The 21610-nt window shown below is 47.4% G+C and overlaps 1 protein-coding gene across 3 annotated transcripts in view; it reads left to right on the top strand.

Annotated features, from left to right (window-relative positions):
• Positions 1-21610, top strand: part of LOC144763257 (zinc finger protein 212-like) — a 111181-nt gene that overhangs the window by 28878 nt on the left and 60693 nt on the right. For all 3 annotated transcript variants that reach the window (XM_078648698.1, XM_078648697.1, XM_078648699.1), the window contains one exon: positions 12408-12518. In XM_078648698.1, coding sequence (XP_078504824.1) covers positions 12408-12518 — 111 coding nt within the window. The remainder of the gene's footprint in view (positions 1-12407; positions 12519-21610) is intronic.

Genomic DNA, 21610 nt, shown 5'->3' with positions numbered 1-21610 from the left:
GTGGCGGAGGCGCGGGCCATTCCTGTTCTTCGGTCGGGGCGGCCTCCGCCTGCGCCGGGGCCCGAGCTGCCATGGATCGGGTTGTCACACAAACCCACTCGGGTAGTCCCAGCATCCCCAGATGCTCTCTCCGCTCGACATTGGGCCCAGGGAGAACTCTCGGGATCGTTTCCGAGGAGGCAGTCCACGGGGGCGTCGTCCCGGATGGTCACCTTTAGCATGCCCGACACCCCTCCCCACTCGAAGGGGATGCGGGCCATCTGGCACAGGGTCTCGGAATTGTCGGCGGCCAGCACGGGGCACAGCACATTCGGTAGGATCTGTTCGGGGGTCACCAGGTGGCAGCGGACGGCTGTCAAACTGGCTCCAGTGTCACGGAGTGCTTCCGACCGGCGCCCATTAATGTTGACCCACTGACGGTACTTTTGGGTGTTGCTCGGGAGTGGAGCCCGGGGAATCATGTCTCGCTCGCCCAGACAGACTAGGGCCATGGCGGCTGGCTCCCACTCGGTCTGGTCCTCGTTGTAGACCTCTTCTTCTTCCTCGCCTCCTTCACCCAGGGCAGCGGCAGCTAGCTGGCGGGTCGGCGGTCCGGCAACGCCGGTGCGCTGGTTCATTGGGCACTGGGGGTCACTGGCGAAGTGACCTGGCCGCTGGCATCTGTGGCAGGTAAAGTTCGGGCGGGGCCCCGGTCGTGCTGAAGGGGGCCCTCTTCGGGTGAGGGACGGTGAAGTGTTGTTCTGGGGCGACCCCCGGGGTGGACTCCGGGGAGGCGCAGGCGGGAAGTCTCAGCTCCGGTTCTGGCCTCCTCCGCCGCCTCGCTGGCGGGGGTGCCCTTGAGTGTTCCGTCCGGATTCTCCTATCGGGGTCCGGGGGACCCAGGTGCTCGCCCATCGATCGGCCTCGAAGGCGAGTTTCCGTGGCTCGGTCAGCATGCTGTCGAGTAGATGCTGTCTGAGCTCGACAAAGCAGTTGTTGGAGAGGTGCTCCCATACAATGAGGTTGAACAGCTGTTCGTAGGTGGTTACTTTGCTGCCCTTTATCCACCCTTCTAGCGCTCTGCTATAAAAGTTCACGTACCCCACCCACGTAGTACCGGGGATCTTTTTACAGTCTCTGAATCTTTGCCGGTACATCTCAGGGGTGAGTCCATACCGGGTGAGCAGGGCGTCCTTCATGTGATCATAGGAGGACATCACGTCGTCGGCCAGGTCCAGCAGGGTGTCTCTTCCTTCGCTGACGAATCTCCCCCATAGACCGGCACCCCAATCTTTTCAGGGTATGCGGTGCGCGGCCATGGCGACTTCGTAGGCCTTAAACCACTGCTGGATGTCGTCATTTTTGTAGTACTCTTTGACGACATCCTTGGGAATGTGGACCTTCGGGTCGGCAGGAGGCGGGGTGTTTCGGAGCACCGCGGCGCCAGCTTCTTCGCTCTTGGCCTTGATCTCCAGCTCTTTGAGGCCACGCTCGTGTTCGAACGTGAGTTTCTTTTCTTCTAGTTCGCTCTGTCTCCGTCTTTCCTCCAGGTCTCCTTGCAGCCGTAGTTGCTCAAGGGCGATTTTCTTTTCCGCTAGCTGGAGTTCTCTGTCCAGCCGGAGTCGGGCGAGCTCCAACTCGTGGAGCCGGCTTCTCTCTCGTTCTCGGGCATCTTCGTGGGAGAGGCCCGGATCTCGGTTGGTGTTTCTTTCCTCTACGGAGGCTGCTGAGGTCCCGTGGTGCACGTCTGGGACCGGTTCACCTCCGGTCGGGGGTGGTGTCTCTCGGGCCTCCACCCATGTTTGCAGGGCTTCTTTAAAATCTTCCTTTGTACTTAGTCCGGTGGTAGCGATACCTAAGTTTTTGCAGAACTGTTTGAGTTCTTTATGTGTGTACTCCTCCAGTAGTTCCTTCTGGAACTCTGCGGTCGTTCCGGCTTCTTTATCGCTCATGGTTGCTGTGGTCTCTATTAGTAGTGGGGGAGTTGCTCGCTGTACGATATGCGTCGGCTCGGATCCCGTCGCCTGCCACCAATGTTAGAAAGGCGATTCCAGGGGAGACAGAAGATGTCTGACTGCCGCCCCGAAACCCACCTTTCCGTATGGAATTGGCCGAGCGCCGTCGAGAGGCCTCCTTGGCGAGGCTCCTCTCCTACTATCGTAACAGCCGAGCAATCACACCACCACAGAGAGACACCACACAAGAGTAGGTTTAAGAGTCTTTATATGAAGAATAAAGGCAAGATTCCGCAGCAATATGTACAGGGGGATCGTGGGATCCCAACAAAGTCTCAATGCCCGGGGAAGGGGGTAGCGGGATAGTCTCGGTACCAACTGGTACTAGGAAACCCTGCGCTCAGCTCTCAATCCTCGTGCCGGGAGCCGCGACAGCGTCAGCAGGGCTCCGAAGATGGTTCAGCTTGGTAGAGCCGCAACAGCGTCAGCAGGGCTCGGCGGATGGTTCAGCTGGGTAGAGCCGCGACAGCGTCAGCAGGGCTCGGCGGATGGTTCAGCATGGTAGAGCCGCGACAGCGTCAGCAGGGCTCGGCGGATGGTTCAGCTTGGTAGAGCCGCGACAGCGTCAGCAGGGCTCGGCGGATGGTTCAGCTTGGTAGAGCCGCGACAGCGTCAGCAGGGCTCAGAGGTTCCAGGTTCTAGAGTTCTTATCAGGATCAGCCGCGACGAGGTCAGCAAGGCTTCGACTCCCAGATACAACTGATTTCCTGATCCAGGGCTGGCCCAGATATAGGACTGGAGTCCTTTGATGTCCGGACCCTCGCGCCTGGGGGTCAGAGGGACCGGGATGAAGGTGTCCAGACACCCAGCAGGGGGGTGGAGCCAGCGCCCAGGGAGGCCGGAGGGCGATCGATACCAGGCGTCCGGGGACGCTGGAGGCCCATCGAAACTCCTCTCCTCCGGGATCCGTCAAGTGGCCACTTTACCACCTGGGTTGATCTTGGTGCCACGATGTCGGGGCTTCGCTGGGGCCGCGGCCAGGGTCGGGCCGAGGCCACGTGCTCGGGACGTGATGGGCCCAAGATGGAGTCGGGCCTGAGAGGGTGGCCCGGGGTGGTGACCGGACCTGCAGAGTTGGGGCGAGCCGGGTTCGCCGGGTTCCAGAGGGGGAGAGCCGGGGTTTGTCAAGGGCGGCTCCCGTCGAGAGTTCGTTGAGGGTAGTGTCCGGAGGGGCGACAGCGGGTCGATGGAGGGCCGATGTCGTCCAGGGTCCGCCATGCGGGAGGGGTAGGACCACGCCACGAGGCCGGGTCCAACACCAGGTGTCAAAAGCAATGTTTTCATGCTGTGGGTCTTGAGCCCACTTGAAAAAATCTGCAGGAGCTGTGGCACCATGAGTCCGTGTAAAAATCAATAAGTGAAACCTGCACAGTCTTGTGTTAAGGCGGGTGACTCTTGAGCTGAGGTACTGCAGCAGTACTGCAATACAGCAAAAAAATAAAAAAAACAAGAAAAATGTCGGGTGGGGAGTTTGTCTGCCTGAACAGGATTTGCTACCTGTGAGGTTGGGCACGCCACACGCAAACAAAGGCCATGTGCAGCAAGGTTTGGCCACCAGAACAGGAAGGTGGGTGCAGGGCCTGGCCTCAGTTAGGACCTGTTGCAAACCCTACTTCATGCATGGCCAAAGGCTGTGAGTAGTGGTGTTTGGCCCCTCGTGGGGCTGATGTGCAAGTTGTTAAACCCTGCACCCAACCGTACGCTGCTCAGTGCCTAGAGCTATGCTCAATGAGGGAGTCACATGATTATGATGAACAAACGCCAGAAATTCATTGAAAAAACAAAGGTTAAAGTTGCATTATAGTTAGGTATGGTGAAAAGATGATATGTTACATTAAAAACCTCTAGAAATTCACTGAAAAAAAACAAACGTCAAACTGTTGTAGTTAGATAGGTTATTAAGAGCTTACTTTTCATTGAAAAAAACTAAAATATTAACTGAAAAAAAAGGTTAAAGTGACATTATAGTTAGATGAGGAAATTAGATTTTAGCTTACCTTTTTAAAAAAACTAGAAATTCTCAGAAAAAACAAAGGTAAACTGATTTTACAATAAGGTGTTGTAATAATATAAAGATAACATGTTTCGAAAACAAAAAATACTGAAATTAACCAGTTATAGTTTACTGAACTAACTATAACTTATGCCTCCACCATGCACTGCTTATGACCTCACATATTACGTCACTCATGACATGTTAAATGACATCACTGATGACTTCTCAAATGACATATAACTGATGACATCATCCAACAGATTTGACAGTTTGCTATAAGCTTTTCATACTTGAAGGTATTCAGCAAGGTACACCTTGAACTCCATTTTCTATAACATTTGCAGTACTAATTAGCGTACCCTTTCGCAACAAGCAAAATATGAAGCATATCTGTGAAATTACCTACAATAAGTAAATATTATCCTTTTTTTGCTAGTATTGAGGTGTGTAAGAAATGCAATGTCTTAGTAGACATTAATCAGATCAGCAACATAATAAGCCTTGAAAACCATTCAAAAACAGTGTTTGGTTATTATTTACCTTAACGAGTCGTGAGTGTTAAATACCTCATCTGACTTGGAATTTTAAGAGGAGAGATCCATTTCTGTATATTAACCATAGGCATGTAATACTAGGCTCTGTAGACAACCCTGTTCAGTATGTAAAACTACTCTACACATATTCCTCAAATGAGCAGAATGGTGTGCACCATTTTGATAATGCTTAAGATCATCCTACAATTTGAACCTGGTGTAAGTGAGACACCTATAGGTAATATATTAAAAAAACAATGTATGATGTCTTATCATTTTGACTGAACTTTTGGAAATAAATGTCTGCACTTCATATATCTCCAGTTTATACAGACATTATACATAGCTCTAAATAAGAACTCTTTTATGCCAGCATGTACACATGAATCTACAGGAGAATAATGTATTGTAAGGAGACGCTCTAGTTTTTCCAACATATTTTTGGTAGCAGTTGTTTGAATTAAGACACAATCTATTTGAAACTTACTTCTGCAACTGACACGAGCTGTGTTTAATCTCTGCTTTGCTTTGATGGTGTACTGCATGCACTTGAAAACTTACTGGTAGCTAAAGTGTGCGCCACCTAAACATTTACCATACTGAATGAGACTAGTGTCCAGTACTACACTGTTTCCATTTGAGGAGTAGTAGCTTGAATGTTGCCATCAGTGATATGATAAGTAATGTAATCAATGATGTCATTTGAGATGTAATCAGTGATGTCATCAATGGTATAATTTTACTTGTAATGAGTGATGTGGATGTTACCCTTTTTTTACTGATTTCCACCCACTTAACAAACAAAATAAACCTCCATAGACTTTAATTAGATCATCCCTATTTCGAACTTTAAACATCCTCCAAAAAGACTTTTTACTCTGATCACCCTACCGGGAACTTACAAACCTCTCATGGCCTGCAGTTTTAAGTCAAGAGGTTGACAGGTATGCATTTGCCACTGATAAGACTGTTTCTACCAGGCCCCATGGACACCCCTCCATGATTTGCAAAAATACACTTATGAGCATTCATGAGATGAGCACAGTGGCATACAAGCCTAGAGCCATGCTTACAACCCCAGTGTGAGTTAAACCACCTCTGAATGGGGCACCCCTACATCATACATTCTTCAACAACCTGCAGTGCCTCAAATTCTTCAGGAAAGTTCTAGAAATAAACATTCACACCTCTTTAATGTTTTCTTTACATAGGATTTGACTGTAGCACTCTATTGCAACTATTCAACATTGTCACAATCACCAACATCCACAGCTGGATAATCTATTTGTCAAGAGAAGCCTTGACTTTACTCCCAGATTTATTTGCTACAGGCTTAGTCTTTAAGTCACAACTTACTTGGAAAGGTGCATCAGCAACCCATAAGAGAAGCACTCAAAATGTAGTTTGCTTATTATAGAGTAGTACTAAACTATCATTTGAGGTGTCATCAATGATATGATTTGAGAAGTCATCAGGGATGTAATGTAACATGTCGTGAGTGATGAAATATGTGATGTTATAAGGAGTGCAACTTATAGTCAGTTCACTACATTATGACTGGTGACTTTCAGGTTTTATTTTTTGATTTGTAACTATTAAAATATTTTTGGGAAACAAACTTTATTGATCATTTGAAAAATGAGGCATCATACAAAATATGTGCTGGCTTAACCGTACTAACCAGTGAAAATACATCTCCGATACACATGCAGTTCGAGATTACTATGTGAGTGTCCATGCTACAACTCCATTGCTTCAGGAGCTTCGGTATTAGATGTTGGTTGAGCACATGCCTACAAACAAGACAATAAATATTGCAACCCCACACCCCCTCTATCCCCCCGCCCTCTATCCCGCTTCCCTCCCCCCAGACGTGTCTTGAGTTATGAAGCACTTGCGCTCCTCCTTAGGATACCGTCCAGTTGCTCCTGTCTAATCCTTTTGTACCCTGTAAGTCCTACTTAGACTTTCGCTGGGAACCTATTCGCTCCACCTATGCATCGTAATACATTAAATCACCTATCCACCCCCAACTATTCTCGGCCTCACTCTTCTGAGATGTCATTGAGCAGCTTCAATTGCAATGTTAAAGCCTCCCATGCCCTGGCTGCTTCTACTGCCTTCCTTCTCCCACTTCTCCTAGCATTTTGTAAGCGAACCGTTCCTTCGCTACCTGCCCAACGCTCAAATTCTCTTCTCCATCTAATTATGCTGGGACCTGCCCTCGCTTTCCAATGACTGGTGATGGCTCGTTTTGCTATTACGAGACCTAGATCTTGGAATTTGCTCGTAATCTTGTTCTTAGACGTATGTGGGAATCTGTGTAGCAAGCAATATCCTGCGGTTTTAGTCACTTCTTTCTCTGTAATTTCCGCTAACAGTTCCGTTACCTCCCGCCAATAATTCTCTTTTTCTGGGCAACTCCAGAACATATGGAGGAACTCCGCTCCTACTTCGTCACAAAGGGGACATATGGCCGTGTTAAAATACTTCTTAATGTGCCCGGGTAAGATACGCCCTATGGAATATATAAAAATAAACCAGCTGAAATCAGGCATTTCTAGTGACCTTACTGACACTCTCCCCATGCCTTATCCTGCAAGGGTTCTCCTAAGTCCTCTTCCCATTTGTGTTGTAGTTCACTAAGTGGAAGAAGTACTGCACAGCTCAGTTTTGTATATAAGCAGGTGACCCCCTAAAACGCCCCTGCTGTCGTCACCATATATTGGCAACCCTCTTCTAATCCAGGTTCAGTTAGGCCCATCCCCCAATGCTTACGCATTGCTACAGTTAAGGCGGCATAAAGCAAGAAATCTCCCCCAGTAATCCATTTTGCTCGCTAAAGTCTTCAAATGATAATAACACACTGTCTTGATATAGTTGCCCTATGGTGAGTACTCCAGCTTCTTCCCATGCTCCTAGCTTACTCCAGTTCGCTCTGTGAGGCAATGCCATGCAATATTTTAATGGTATCTCCTGCGCACACGGGTGCCTCACTTTAGCTCTCTGCGACCTCCTGAACCAGCATTTGTAGGCCACATGTGCTTCCACGTTCATCTCTCTCTGTGATGTAGGTAATTTCAATACTATTCTGAAAAGGAGATCCGTAGCTGGGCATCCATCGCCTCTCTGTATTGTTCCCTGAAGTTGGCTGTACACCCATTTTGTCAGCCATTGCAGTTGAGCTGCTATGTAGTAGTATTCAAAATCCAGCACCGCCAGTCCCCCTCCCTCTTGGGCCTCATTAAGGTTGTCAAAGCCACTGTCCTCCTGCCTACCCCCATAGGAATTCCATCACCATTGTCCAGAGCTGTTTGAACCGATCCGCAGGGATCCATATTGGTAGAACTCCAAAGATGTAGAGGAGTCTCAGAAGTGTTACCATCTTTAGCAGGGACGTCCTGCCGGCCACCGAAAGGGGGAGAGTTCCCCAAACTTCGAAATTAGCCTTCGTACCTCATATAATCTTCCCCACAATAGCCTACAGAAGATCCATTTTATCGTGGTCAATTTGCACCCCTAGATATGGGATGCTGCTCTCGTCCAACACAATTCCCTCTGCCGTCTGAGGTTTCTCCTGCCCCTGCATGGTGGGGAATAAACTTGACTTTCGACAATTCACCTTGAGGCCGGCTACCCGTTCTAAGTCTAACAATAGGTTTTCAGCGCTCTCCAATTCTGTCTCCATATTTTGTCGAAACAAAATCAAATCATCAGCGTATAACGCTATGTGATGGATATGTCCCTCTACCTCCAGCCCTCTGTACCAAGTTCCAGACCTGGCTTTGGCGGCCAGTGGCTCCATGGCTATTGCAAACAGTAGTGGTGATAGGGTGCATCCCTGCCTTGTTCCTGTCTCTACTGCATACCCCAGTGAGATAATCTTTCCTGTCCGAACCCAGGCTTTTTATTCTCTATATAGGAGGGCTGTTCATGTTCCTAATCCCTGCCCTAATCCGAAAGCCCGCATCACTCTAAATAGGTACGGCCATTCGAGGCTATCAAATGCCTTCTCGATGTCTATTGTCAAGACAGTCGCCTCTCTTTTGCGATAGGAGTCAGCCCCTAACACCCTTATCAGTCTCCTCACATTCATTGCTGTATTCCTTGTTGGTATATGCCCAGCCTGGTCCCAGTGTATGAGAGTGGTCATGTATGGTAAGAGCTGTGTAGCTAGTATGCGGCTCAGGATCTGGTAGTCAAGATTAAGCATTGATAGTGGCCTATATGCTGTTTTGTCATGAGCCTGCTTCCCTGGTTTCAGCAATGGGATAATCAGGGCTTCCCTAGTGGACCCTCGCAATTTCCCCTCCTGTTTTACCTGGTTATATAGCGCTACCAGTCAGGGGCCCAGCAAGTCTATATATGTGGCATAAAATTCTGTAGGGAACCCATCAGTTCCTGGTGTCTTATTTCTTGCCATGGCCTTAATAGCGCTCCCTAACTCATGCAGGTCAATCGCCCATCCCAGGGCTTCCACCTCCTCTTCACAGAGTTCTGGCAGCTCAACACTTTCTACATATTCATCAAGTTCTGCAGCTGTAGGGGAAGCTTTACTTTTATACAGTTCGGCATAATAGTCACAGAAATGCTGGTTAATATCTTGCTGTCGATACAAAGTCCTTCTCTGGTCATCTCTCAGTTCTAAAATAACTGATCCCCTCGTGGACGGATAGGCCAACCAGGTCAACAGGGCCCCAAGTTTGTCCCTTTCTGCATGAGCCCTAGCCATATGATTCTTGTAATCGAAGCAACACAGTCTTTCTACGTGCCCCTCCACCTCCTCTCTGGCTTCTAATACATCCTTTAGCTTTTTTGCATTCTCTGGCCTATCACGAGCAAGCTGTTGCAGCCTCTGCTCTGCAGCCAACGTTTCCCTTAGTAGAGTCCTTCTCACTCCTACCGCCTCAGACATGCATCGTCCCCTAAGCACCACCTTGAACGCCTCCCACTCTGTCATTATGTTGGAGGCGGTCCCTTCCTTCTCTGCAAAGTACTGTTCTATGGCTGCACGGATCTCAGCCCGGTACACCTGATCCTCCAATGCCTTCGACTTAAGGCGCCATGTAGTAATAGTCGCCCTAATCCAGGATCAGCTAAGGCATACCAACAAAGTATTATGGTCTGAGACTATGTGTGCCAAGTATGCACTACTCTGTATGTGCCAGTGCACATCAAGAGTGCACAGAATGGCATCTAATCTGACGTGTAGGTGGTGCATTGGGGAAAAGAACGAGTAGTCCTGTTCCCCGGATTGGTGTACCCTCCAAAAGTCTATTTATTAGTCCATATTGCTATTGCCAATCTCTTCGTGCCCTTGCCACCCTGTGAGCAGGCGAGTTAGGTAGGGTGGGTAAGATCTGTCAAGCCCCACGTCCTCAACACTATTGTAGTCTCCCCCCAAAAGTACCGACCTCGTCAGTGCATGCGCTAATGATCTAGAAATGTCTGCCAGGAATGGAGCTTGTTCTATGTTTGGGGCATATATACTTCCAATCGTTACTTCCTGCCTGTCTAGCTTACCCAGTACCACTACATATCTCCGATTCAGGTCAACGGATTCCCTGGTGCATTGGAAGGGAACCCCTGCCAGTACTCCTCTGAAAAAAGGTGAGTAACTCGTATAAAATAATTGCCCCCGCCATCTACGTTTCAAAGCAGCTCCTCCTTTTGCAGTTATATGTGTTTCTTGCATGTATTTTATGCTGCTTTACCATGGAGTGCATCCCACGTACATTCCAGGAGATGCAGGAGACGTGCACACTTGGTAGTTATTGTTACTTTAAGTAAAATTGTATTGTAGTGCTGTTATAGCTACTTACAAATAACACCTTATCCTGTACGAAACCTGTTTGTGGTCTTTCTTCATTTTTTCTCCTCCATCAAGTGATTCATACCCTCTTTGTAACTGCCCTTGCTAATGATTACCCGTTGAGACAATGTTGTTCTGTTATAACTTCTCCCTGGTGCATGCCTTAAATTATCCAGCAAATTATGCAAAAAAGTGATGGATGAAATTCTTGAATTAATCTCAGACACTGGTAATTACTGAAGCTGTAATCCAAAACATCGTTATTTTGTACACCATGTCACCTCAGTTTGGACCCAACCATATGCAAGTCAGTCTTGACCCTGCTCCAATGGGAACAGTCTTACCGAACTGCCAGGTTAGTTCCACCCAATACTGGAACATAAGCAACCTTGGACCAGTTTCGCCCTAGTTTGGGCTCATCAGCCAGGTGTAGCTTGGTTCCAGGGACACAGTGTGCAAGGGACCCACATCTGGTCATACCCATCCCACTTTAGGGCGACACACAAAAGAATACAAAAAAGTGATAGGTGACGCACTTAAGCATACAAAAAAGTGATGGATTGAATGCTCGAATTTTATCTCAGCAACTGGTAATTACTCAGGCCTCATTTCAGTCCAACGTTATTTTGCATAACATGCCACCTCACTTTAGACCCAGCCAAATGTAAATCAGCCTTCACCCTGCTCAAATGAGAAAAGTCCACCCCTGGGCAGCCAGGCCCTCCCTAGTTAGGGCTTGTTGCCATGTATAGCTTGGTTCCAGTGACACAGTGCACAGAGAGTCCACTTCTGGAAAATGTATATGAAAAAAGTGGTGGAATATTTGAATTATTCTCAGACACTTTTCTAATTACAGGCCATTGCTATTTTGCAAACCATGCCACCTCAGTTTGGATCCAGCCATATGCAAATCGGTCTTCACCCTGCTCTAATGGGAACAGTCCAGATTTATTGCCAGGCCAGATCCTCCCTGAACAGAAACACAAGCAACCTGGTACCCGTTTTGCCCTAGTTAGGGCTCATCAGTGACTAACCTGTTCCACTTAAGGGAGGCAAACTAAATTATACAAAAAAGTGATGGATGGAAAGCTTAAATGAATGTCAGTCACTGGTAATTACTCGTGCCGCATTCCAGGACATTATTATTTTGCACACCATGCCACCTCAGACACAGCAATATTCAAATCAGTCTGGACCGTGCTCCTATGGGAACAGTTCAGCCCAAAATGCCAGGCCAGGAAACCAGCAACAACCAAGTAAGAGCCCCAATTAGGGTGAAACCAGTCTTGGTTTTTGCTTGTGGTCCACTTCAGGGAGTGGCCTGGCAGTTCGGGCTAGACTGTTTCTGTTGGAGCAGGGTCAAAACTGTTTTGCATATGGCGGGGTCCTAACTGAGGTGGCATTGTGGGCGAGAAATGTTGGACTGCAGTGTGGCTAGAGCGATTCCCAGTGGCTGATATAATTTCAAGCATTCCACCCATCACCTAGTTGTTCTTGCAGTTACCACCCTAAGTGGGGTAGATATGTTCAGACATAGGTATCATGCTCACTGTGCCACTGAAACCAAGCCACATCCGATGGAATGGCCCCAGTCAGAGTGAAACTGTCCTTGGGTTCCTTGTGTTCGGGTTCAGGAAGGACCTGGCCTAGCAGTATGTGGTGGACTGGTCACATTGGCGCAGACTCAAGACCGATTTCCATATAGCTGGGTCCAAAGTGAAGCGGCATGGTTGGTGAAAACGATGCGCTAGAATGCAGCCCCCAGCAACTGCCAGTAGCTGAGATTAATTTAAGCATTACATCCATCACCTGGTAGTTGTTGCATTTGAATTATTTAGTGACATCCCTGCCTCACTGCCTACACAGCATTCTCCCTTTCGGCCTCTACTCCATTGTGTATGCTGCTTTCCCCATGCCTATTCTCATCTACTTAATGTGTCGCTTTGCCTAGATTTCTGCACAAGTGTATAAAATGTTTTCTAGAGCGTTCTGAGAAGAATCTTTGAATAATGTTTCGTAAACTGCAGGTCAATTGTAGACCAATGGTATTTTCTGAATCCTTTTGTTAACAGGTCCTCTCATAGTCACAACCGTCTTTTCGTTAAGAGCTAAAGAAAATGAAGCTTTGTGCCCCATGAGTAGCGAAGACTCACAGAGAAGGCCCAGCGCCGACTGCTCTCCAAGTGAGTGACCACTCTCAAATTTGTATTTATTTTGACCTGAAAGTAAGGTTTAGAAAATTCTTCCTCAAAGCCACTCTTTCAACAAAACAAACACGTACAGATGCACAGATCCGAACCAGAAAACATGCCAAATACCATGCACATTTTGTCTACTTTTTAATCAGTCATGGAAGAATGTTAGGGATAGGCCTCGCCTACCTCCCCCTTTTGACAATCTAAGCTATGCTGTTTATATTAGTCCATGTAAAGAGATTAAGAATTGGGAAATATGTGTGTTGTAGTTGTGTTTCATTAATAAAATACACCGAGAAGTACTTCTCCAGGATTGTATAGCATTAAGTCACTCTTTCTGTGGACTGCAGATGGCCAACTGTTTTTCAAGAAAACACGAGAAATAGCATGAGGGATGTCGTTTGTAAATACCAATCCTTTACGGTGTACTTGAAAATATATTTCACTCCCATACACGCACCAGTATCCCAAGTTATACAACACCTAATAGATGTTAAGTTTATCATATGTATTTATCATTACATAAATCACTGAGCTAAGTCATGCAATACCTGTTCCAAATCACAACCCTAATACATAAATTAGTTAGATCTACAATTGGTAAACACGTTGACACAATAACTTAATTTACTAAACTACATTTATTCTCAGTAAGATAATTCTTATATGCAGTCACACACATGTACATATAACATTACTTATGGGGCAGTAGCCTGTTTGAAGGTATGATTGAGCTGATTTGTTCAGAGGAAAAGTCACTTTTTAATGCTTATAGCTTTGCTCTCCTAATGTGAAACTGTACAAACATTTAGAAGATAAGCGTACATGCATGTAAATTGAATCCTTTAAATGATTGTGCAGATTGGTAAAGGAAGGTCAAACATTATAGGGTGCATTTTCCATTTAAATTATCATAGGGATCTTACCTTGTTGCTATAGTGAAATGTGCTAAAAAGAATGGAACCATAGTTGCTAAAAAAAGAAAACCTGGTCTTTATGCAGTTGTTTATGCTTAAGTTGGTGTAAATGCCTTTAGTAGATTTGAGTGAATTTCAAAAACAAAAAATAAAGTTATTTTCTTATCAGGGTCATACACCAGTTTACAAACAAAAATTTGAATCTGAGCTTGAAATTTGATTGGCTGAAAAGTGACAGTTGTAATGGGCAGCCATTTCCTGGTTTTCAGAATGCGAACTAGTGTTTCAATCCTGTTGTGATAAATGTTTCTTTGGTGCAATGTAGAGGCAAGGTGGGCGCACTGAAACCTGTAGCTGGCTTGCAATTCCCATTCAAAAAGAAAGAATGGGTAAATGTGGCCTACGTCTGTAAACTCAGCCATAGGTTCACAAACCACAAACAAAAACCAAATTTCACTGTTGCTGCCAGACTCTAGATGAGATGGCATAAACATCCATCCCATTAACCACAGACTCTTACTTAACACTTCACTGGTAGCAGTGTCTGCTATGCCCCGGGCTTATCCAGGGCCATTTTCTGTCCTTAGTTTGTTGAATCTGGTACATTCAGATATTGCATGCAGCCATAAGCAAGAAAAAAAATTCGACTACTTGCAATATGTCCATATATAATAAAACGACTTAAAAGCTAAATATGTCCAGCCACATCTGATCTTGGAAAATTGAATGCAAATTTATCAGGGAGGGATTTTGTTAAAGAATTTTAAAAAGCGTGACACCAGTCCTTCCAGCTGTGCATTATGGTAGATAACGTTTTTGTGTATTACTATCACGTACTCCGTGGTTCAGTAAAGATGTTAATTTCTGCTAATACTTGCAAGGTTCAGAAATCGCCTTGCACGGTGTTATGTAATCGTTACCATTCAGCATAGTATTTTTTCACGATGCGCAGGCAGGTGTCTAGCATGTAGCCGTAAGTACCTGTGATCATATACCATTTGGAGCTTGGTGCCAAGTTATCGGTGAATCCACTGGTTGCTTTTCTATTGACATTTGTACAGGTGAAATTGAAAAAACAATAAATACTGCCCTAAGTACATGCTTAATATGTACTGCAGGCAAAGTTACGAGATACAAATCATGGCCGAAGGCTAACCCTGTGCCCAAAACCTGTATGCTGCAGCTGAATTAATTTGTGTGCCATGTGGGTTTCGGGGTTCGAGAGTGCAAAGGTATTGTATTTAGGTGGGGATATATGTTTTTTCACCTGGTCCTGAATATAAAAAAATTTAGAAACAGAGCATAAAAGCAGTCTTCCCGTCAAGGACAACTTATGTTTTTCTTCACTTTATTGACAAATTCTTTTTCAGCTATGATTCTGGCCAACATGGATTGTGAAACAGTACCCTCGCTTGTGACTGATGCATAGGCCCTCATTACCAGTAGCCTGGAGTAGTATCCCAAGTTTGATACTGCACCTGGCAATTTTGAGAAGCCTGATGTTTTCCGATTTAGGGCCATATGTACAAACATATTTTCCCATTGACACAGAAATGGTGTAATCCTTTCATACATTTGGCTCTAGATCCAGACAAAGTAGAAGTTTGCTTTCAACCACTTAAATCACATTTCCAGGGCTGCAGACGTGCAACATGCCACCTCTCATTGCAGGCTGTGTGTTAATTGGCAGGATTATCCCTTCCCTATCTGCTAAGCTCCTACTTCCTTATAGTGGAATCCGCCGTTTCTTTATAACATGAATCAATTACCCTTCTTGATCCGGATTCACATTTCTACCTGCTATTCCTGACCTATTTAACCTTGTTCTCCACACTTACTACTCAAAAGTATTGCATCATCTCGGGTTGGAACACATTACTCCTATCTGGTTTGTCCTGCAAGGTCTGTGTTTTGCAAAGCAGTGGGCTTTTTTGTCTTTGTCCTATATTCATTCATTCATTCATTCATAAATCTTTATTTCGGTAAGTTTACCACCATAAAAGATGTACAAAAATCCATTTCATAATTGTTAAAACAATAAAACATTTAAAAACATTTCAAGTCCATCAGAGTCCATAAAAATTTTCGATAGTGCAGAGTTACACGTTTTTGCTGCGGTAGAAATCAATAGCCAGCCTTAAGGCACTGACTTCTGAGAAACCACATTGCACCTAGATATTTGGCCACAGCAAAAACAATGGGTTCAGACGAATCTGTTTTCAGCACTCTAAACTCGGCCAGACACTCCACAAACCCCAAATTCCTGCATACAGGGACGATCCATTTCTTGCGGGAGTCGTTGTAGGCCGGGCAGAAAAAGATTATGTGGAGCTCAGATTCGTTGGCCACTCTACAAGCCGGGCATAAACTAACTGTTGATTCGCTCCACTTGCCAGTTAGAACTCGGAGTGGAAGTGTCCCATGCCTCCATTGCAAGTAGAGTTTCCTGAGTAAAGCAGGGTATAGTTTGTCCAAGGCTGGTTCAAAACTGTAGGTGTCCTTGAAGCGTAGGAATGACTCCGTGAGTGTCCCCAAATTTTGCCGACGGCAGAGTGCCACTAGTTTACTATCATAGTAGACCTTTGCCAGTCTCTTTTTGGGGATTAACGGGCATGTGGATGATGGATCAGACCAGAGTGTCGATAGGCCTAGACCCTCCAGCTCAGTTTTAATAAATTTAAGCCATTTAATTTTCCCAGCATTAGGCATAGCTAGCTCCTCCTGTAGACCCTGCCTATAACTGATCAGTTCTGGGACTGCCCACAACCTACGCCAATAAACCAAGGGACGCAGTGCCAGTTCTTCACTGACGCAGCCCTAAGTCTAATCTCAGTGGAACAAGGGGCGTGCTTGGCGGAAGTCGTACCACCCGCCTAATAAACTTGTTCTCCTCTCTCCCCGGTTCTGGTGAAGCTACATGACCCCATAACTCACACCCATACATAGCGGCCCCCCTTGCCTGTGCCCTGTAAATCTGGAGGGGTGGGCCGACGGGTTTGATAGATGACCTGTTTTTTCCCATGAGCCTCATAACCCCTCCCGAGTACTGGGCCAATGTAAGTAGTGCTTTCTCTTGTTGTGTGCACCAAGTCATATTCTCATTTAGCATGAGTCCGAGGTACTCAAAAGTGCGCACCCTTTCAAGTCTGGTCTGGCCAATGGTAGGGTTAAACCGTAGTTTTGGCGGGGGATTGAAAACCATAAATTTGGTCTTTAGAGTGTTGATTTCTAACCCGTGATCCGCACAAAAATCCACAAAGCCATTTAAAACACGCTGTATCCCCATTGGGGACTTTGATAGCAGCAGGGTGTCATCAGCGAACATAATCGCCGGCACCCTGCTGCCTGCCAACTTGGGAGCGTCAGAGTTGGCAACCCCATTGAGGTGGGGGATTACCCCGTTGACGTAGAGGCAGAACAGGGTTGGTGCGAGCACACAACCCTGCCTTACCCCCCTGTCAACGGGGAACCGGTTCGACAACGCCCCCTCCTTACCACACCTCACCTGGGCAAAATTGGCGGTATGGAGACGAATAATCATCTCCAGCAAGCCCCCGGGGACCCCCAGTTTGGCCAACACCTCCCAGAGTTTTCTACGGGGAACCAGGTCAAAGGCCGCCCTCAGGTCCACGAATACAGTATAGAGGCTGCCACCCCCCAACTGTACCGTTTTCCAGAAAATGAGGGCGAGCCGAAAGACCTGGTCTGTGGTGGAGACCTTCCTTCTGAATCCCGCTTGGAATGGACTCAGAATGTCATATTCCAACATCCATTCCGTCAGACAATCCAGAAGTAGCCTAGTGAAGAGTTTCTGGGAAACATCTATCAGGCTTATTGGCCTGTAGTTGGCTGGGAGCAGAGGCGAGCCCTTCTTAAATATGGGGACTATCTCTGCCCCCAGCCAAGTTGGGGGGATCATCATGCCGTTCACAATAGCATTGAACAGCACCCTCAGATACGGTGCCCAGATCTTAACTTCATGCTTGTAAAGGTCGCCTGGGAGCTTGTCCAGGCCTGGCGCCTTTTCAGCAGCGAGGCCCTGGATTGCCCTGTTGAGTTCTTCCAGAGTGAACCCGTCCATCTGGGATACGCTTTCGAGGGGTAGAGCCATTGCTGGTTCAAGTGGGTTTCCCGATTGATCCTGATCGGGCGTGCTGTACAGAAGTTTAAAATGGTCCTCCCACACGGCGGCTGCAATATTTGCATCTACTGCCGCTGTTGGTTCGGCTGAACCGTGCTTAACGATCTGCCAGAATTTACGGGCATCTCGAAATGCAAGGGCAGCCGACATTTCAGACCAGTTATCCTGGTCCCAATCTATTTTAGCATTGCGGGTAATAGACTTATACACCATCCGCTTATCCCTGATCTTACTAGGAGTTTCCCAGTTTTTAAGAGACTCCAATAGGTCGGCCTTTGCCTTCCTGCAGGAAGCATTGAACCATGAGGCTCTTCTCCCCTTATTCTTTTTCGTCCTAGCCACTGGGTTTAATACTTCTGCTAAGTTGGAACAAAGCTCGGAGTGAATATCCCCAAGCGCGGTGAACTTGTCGGGGGTGAGTGACTGAGGAATGAGGTCCACAACTTTTTCAAAGGCAGGGACGACTGCCGCATATAGCCTCTGGATATTTTTGGGGTTCTCCACTAGTCTTGGCCATCTAATTCTGCGTCTGTTGCTAGATGCAACTAGACCGACAGGAAATGCTAAATTTCCATCTGTGATAACCGTGGGCATTCCCTGGAGAGCGATCCTCAATGACAGTACATTGTGGTCACTGTCACTCCTTTTGACTATCGTAAAGTCACTCACTTTAGCCCAATCCTTCATTGAAACCAGGATATAATCTATCCGTGATTCATACCCTGGTCTATTGAAGGTGGGCTGGGGTGGAATGTCTCCCTTGAGTCGCCCATTACAGGCCCTCAGTGAATGGGATAAAGTGAAAGATGTTATTTGAGTGGCTATGGGCGACCATGATTTTACTGGTGGGCCCAGCAAGGAGGGTATCTCCCAGAGATCGTCCTCTTCACTGATTACCCCACCCAAATGGTCCGGGAGGGGCTCATACTGGATGTTAAAATCCCCCCCGACTATAAGAAATGGGCAGAGGGTGACAGAGTCGAGGAACACAGCTAAGTCCTCAATTGTCCCCGAGGTGCCTGTAATTCCAGCCGATCTAGAGTAAACATTTATTAATGCTACACTCGCACCAGATGCCCACTCCAAAACAACACACTGGAAGTCCAGTGAGTTGGTTTCAAGATTTCTCGCCCTGCATCCAAGATGGGATCCCACCCAAATCGACAAACCACCGGACGGTCTGCCCTTTCCGCCCCATTTTGCTGCAATCTCAAAGGTAGCGTAGCCTGTGCGGGACTGTTGTCCTCTAGCCCACGTTTCTTGGAACAGACATATGTCATATTCCTCAATGAATTCCACCCACTCTGAGGAATCTAATTTGTTAGCCAATCCGGCAACGTTCCAGGAAAGTATCGACACTATTCCGGGAACCCCCGCCTTGTCACTAGAGTTAGAAACCAAGGGACACATAGTTGTCCTAGACTGGCTGTAGTTGGGGCAGGACAATCCCTCTGTTCCCCTTAGGCACGTTACATACGACACCTCAGGAAGGGGATTATCTTTGTTGATTTGACCAGCTATGCCTAAGTTGGTAGTATCATCTTTTATGAGCTCAGTGGATGTGCCCCCGCGGAATAATCAACAGCCTGCTCCTCTGTATGCCTGATCTCACCCGTGGTTTGGTTACAATCTCCAGGGAGATATTGTGGTGATGGTAGGGCAGAGTGCGAAAAGGAGTGGGACGGGGAACAGTGTGAATATGCCAGGGACAGTATGTCAGTAGCCCTGTGATTTATTGGTGGAGCAGAGCACGGTGAAGCGTAAGGCAGAGAAAAGTGTAAGTGTGAGTCTACCAAGGACGATGTATCAGTGGCCCTGTGGGAAAGTCAATCCACATCCTCGAGACATCCATATCTGTTGTGAATGGGTGCCCCATTCCACCCCCCATTTGTGTCTTGCCAGTAATTGGATGTCCCACCCTGTGCACGGTTTCTTACTGGATTTATATTCCAATTTCCCCCCGTATTGGGATGAAAACGCGGGGGGTAAAAATAAGTTAGTGGTCTAGTTGTTATGGGTGAATTAGCTCCATGGCTGCTCCATGAATGAATAAAGTGCGCGGTGTTAGGGTCTTCGAATGAGACAATGACACAATCACCTGTGATGGACTTGTGCGAGGCGCCTATCCAGGGGACACGTCGCACCATGAGAATTGTACTTCTCAGGTGATTGGGCAATGGCCTGTTTACATTGAGCCAGTGGATAACCTTGTTCTTTAATGACCCAAAGTCCTCCTGCTGTTGGTATGAAATTTCTGGCACCCCCGTGAGGACTACTACATATGGTCTTACGTCTGGGGGAAGATCAACATAGCCCCTGTAGTGATTTTTAAAATGTTTTTGTCTCTGTGGGGTGGAATGGTAGGTATTACGATCTTTAGCCCTCGGGACAGCCGTTGCTTTTGGGGCTGGTGCAGATGGAGCCGGCAACTTATTTGCATTTCCCGCTACACTAATGGCCGTGGTACTTGCGGGAACCTTGTGCCGAGGTTTCGGAACGGGTTTAATCACTGGTGGAGCTGGTGGAATGGCGACCACTACTGATGGAGTGTGTGTCGCAACTGGTGGGCTAGTTGGTTTGTTGCCAGGTATGGTCAAGGTGGCAAGGTTTAAAATACTTTTTTCTGTCTCGAGAAGCTGGGTTTCTATTCGAGAGAGTCTTAATTCCAAGGGGGTTAGGAGTTTTTTTAGCGTTTCCCACACAATTGTTAAAAATTCCACATCCTTTCCTTTAATCGTACAAAATGGTACTCCACCATTCTCACTTTCGATTACAAGATTCTCATGTTCCCCCATTGACTTTACAGGACTAGGTTCTGGTACTGAGGGGCAACTTTTTACCAGGGAAAGGAGTGAGTGGGATGGTTGAGCTAGTACTTGGAAGGACATCTGAGCCTTTGCAACCTTAGCCTTTTTCCTAGAATAGGCGCTGATGTTGTTACGCTTCCGCTTCTGTTTGGAACCCTTTAGGGAGGTAGTGGAAATCCTCGTGCTCGTGACCTTACACTTAGCAGTTGGTATCGTCTCCAAAGGGGGCCCCTCCACCACTCACACCCCACACACTGATGGACTAATGATGGGGGGGGCAACACATGGAGACCCCACCTTCGATGCTGGGGCTGGAAGAGGTGCGACTATTGGATGATGAATAACTGCCTGTGTTAGAATCGGTGTTGGGCCCATTGGTCGATCTGGTGTTTTCGCAAAGGCAAAATGACCCAGAGAGGATTTTTTTTTTGTCATGGCCATCTCCTGTGATAACCTTCTTGCTGCATCAAGTTCAAGGGAGACCCTATGCTGCATCTTACCGATCTCCATATCTATGGCGGTGTTAGTTCTAGTAATGAAGTCATCAAGTGTTCCATTTTGCAACTTCCCCTTGGCTGCCCTGCTTCTGTACTCACGTGTGGACATTGCGCCTTATCCTCAGCAAGCACAGCTAGCAGGTGTGTTTACAGCAACAAAAATAAAGCCAGGGGGTATAGCCCGGACCGGACTCTACCGTACTCGAACGGCCTCAAACGGCCCGCTCTTTGCCCGGTCTTCGCCCCGGACGCCGTCCCGCGCGCGTCCCGCGTCGCGGTGGAGATAGCGTCAATAATGTACGTTGAGGCGATGGGCGTGGCCGCCGGGGGAAGAGGCACCAGCTGCGTTGCCTGAGGAATGCTGGGCCTCGCAGTCCCCCGGTCGGTTCCCTTCTCGAGGACTCCCCTCGGTGCTCAACCCACAGAGTATTCCAGCTGGGAGCGATGACAGGTTCTGCCGATTGCAGAGCGCGCTCACACCAGCAGAAGCACCTCGGTGGGGAGACGGGCTTCTAAGCAGGGCAATAGAGTGAAAGTGGAAGTGTCAAGTGGCAACAATGCTCCGTGAGCGGCACCCGCGGAGCGGGTGTCGCGAAAGGTAAAGAAGGCGGGAGGCGGTGGGCGTGGCCGCCGGGGGAAGAGGCACCAGCTGCGTTGCCTGAGGAATGCTGGGCCTCGCAGTCCCCCCCGGTCGGTTTCCTTCTCGAGGACTCCCCTC

This window comes from Lissotriton helveticus, chromosome 6, assembly GCF_964261635.1.
Source record: "Lissotriton helveticus chromosome 6, aLisHel1.1, whole genome shotgun sequence".
Classification (NCBI taxonomy): domain Eukaryota; kingdom Metazoa; phylum Chordata; class Amphibia; order Caudata; family Salamandridae; genus Lissotriton; species Lissotriton helveticus.
Note: the sequence above shows the minus strand (reverse complement) of the source record. Positions and strands in the feature narration are given on the sequence as shown.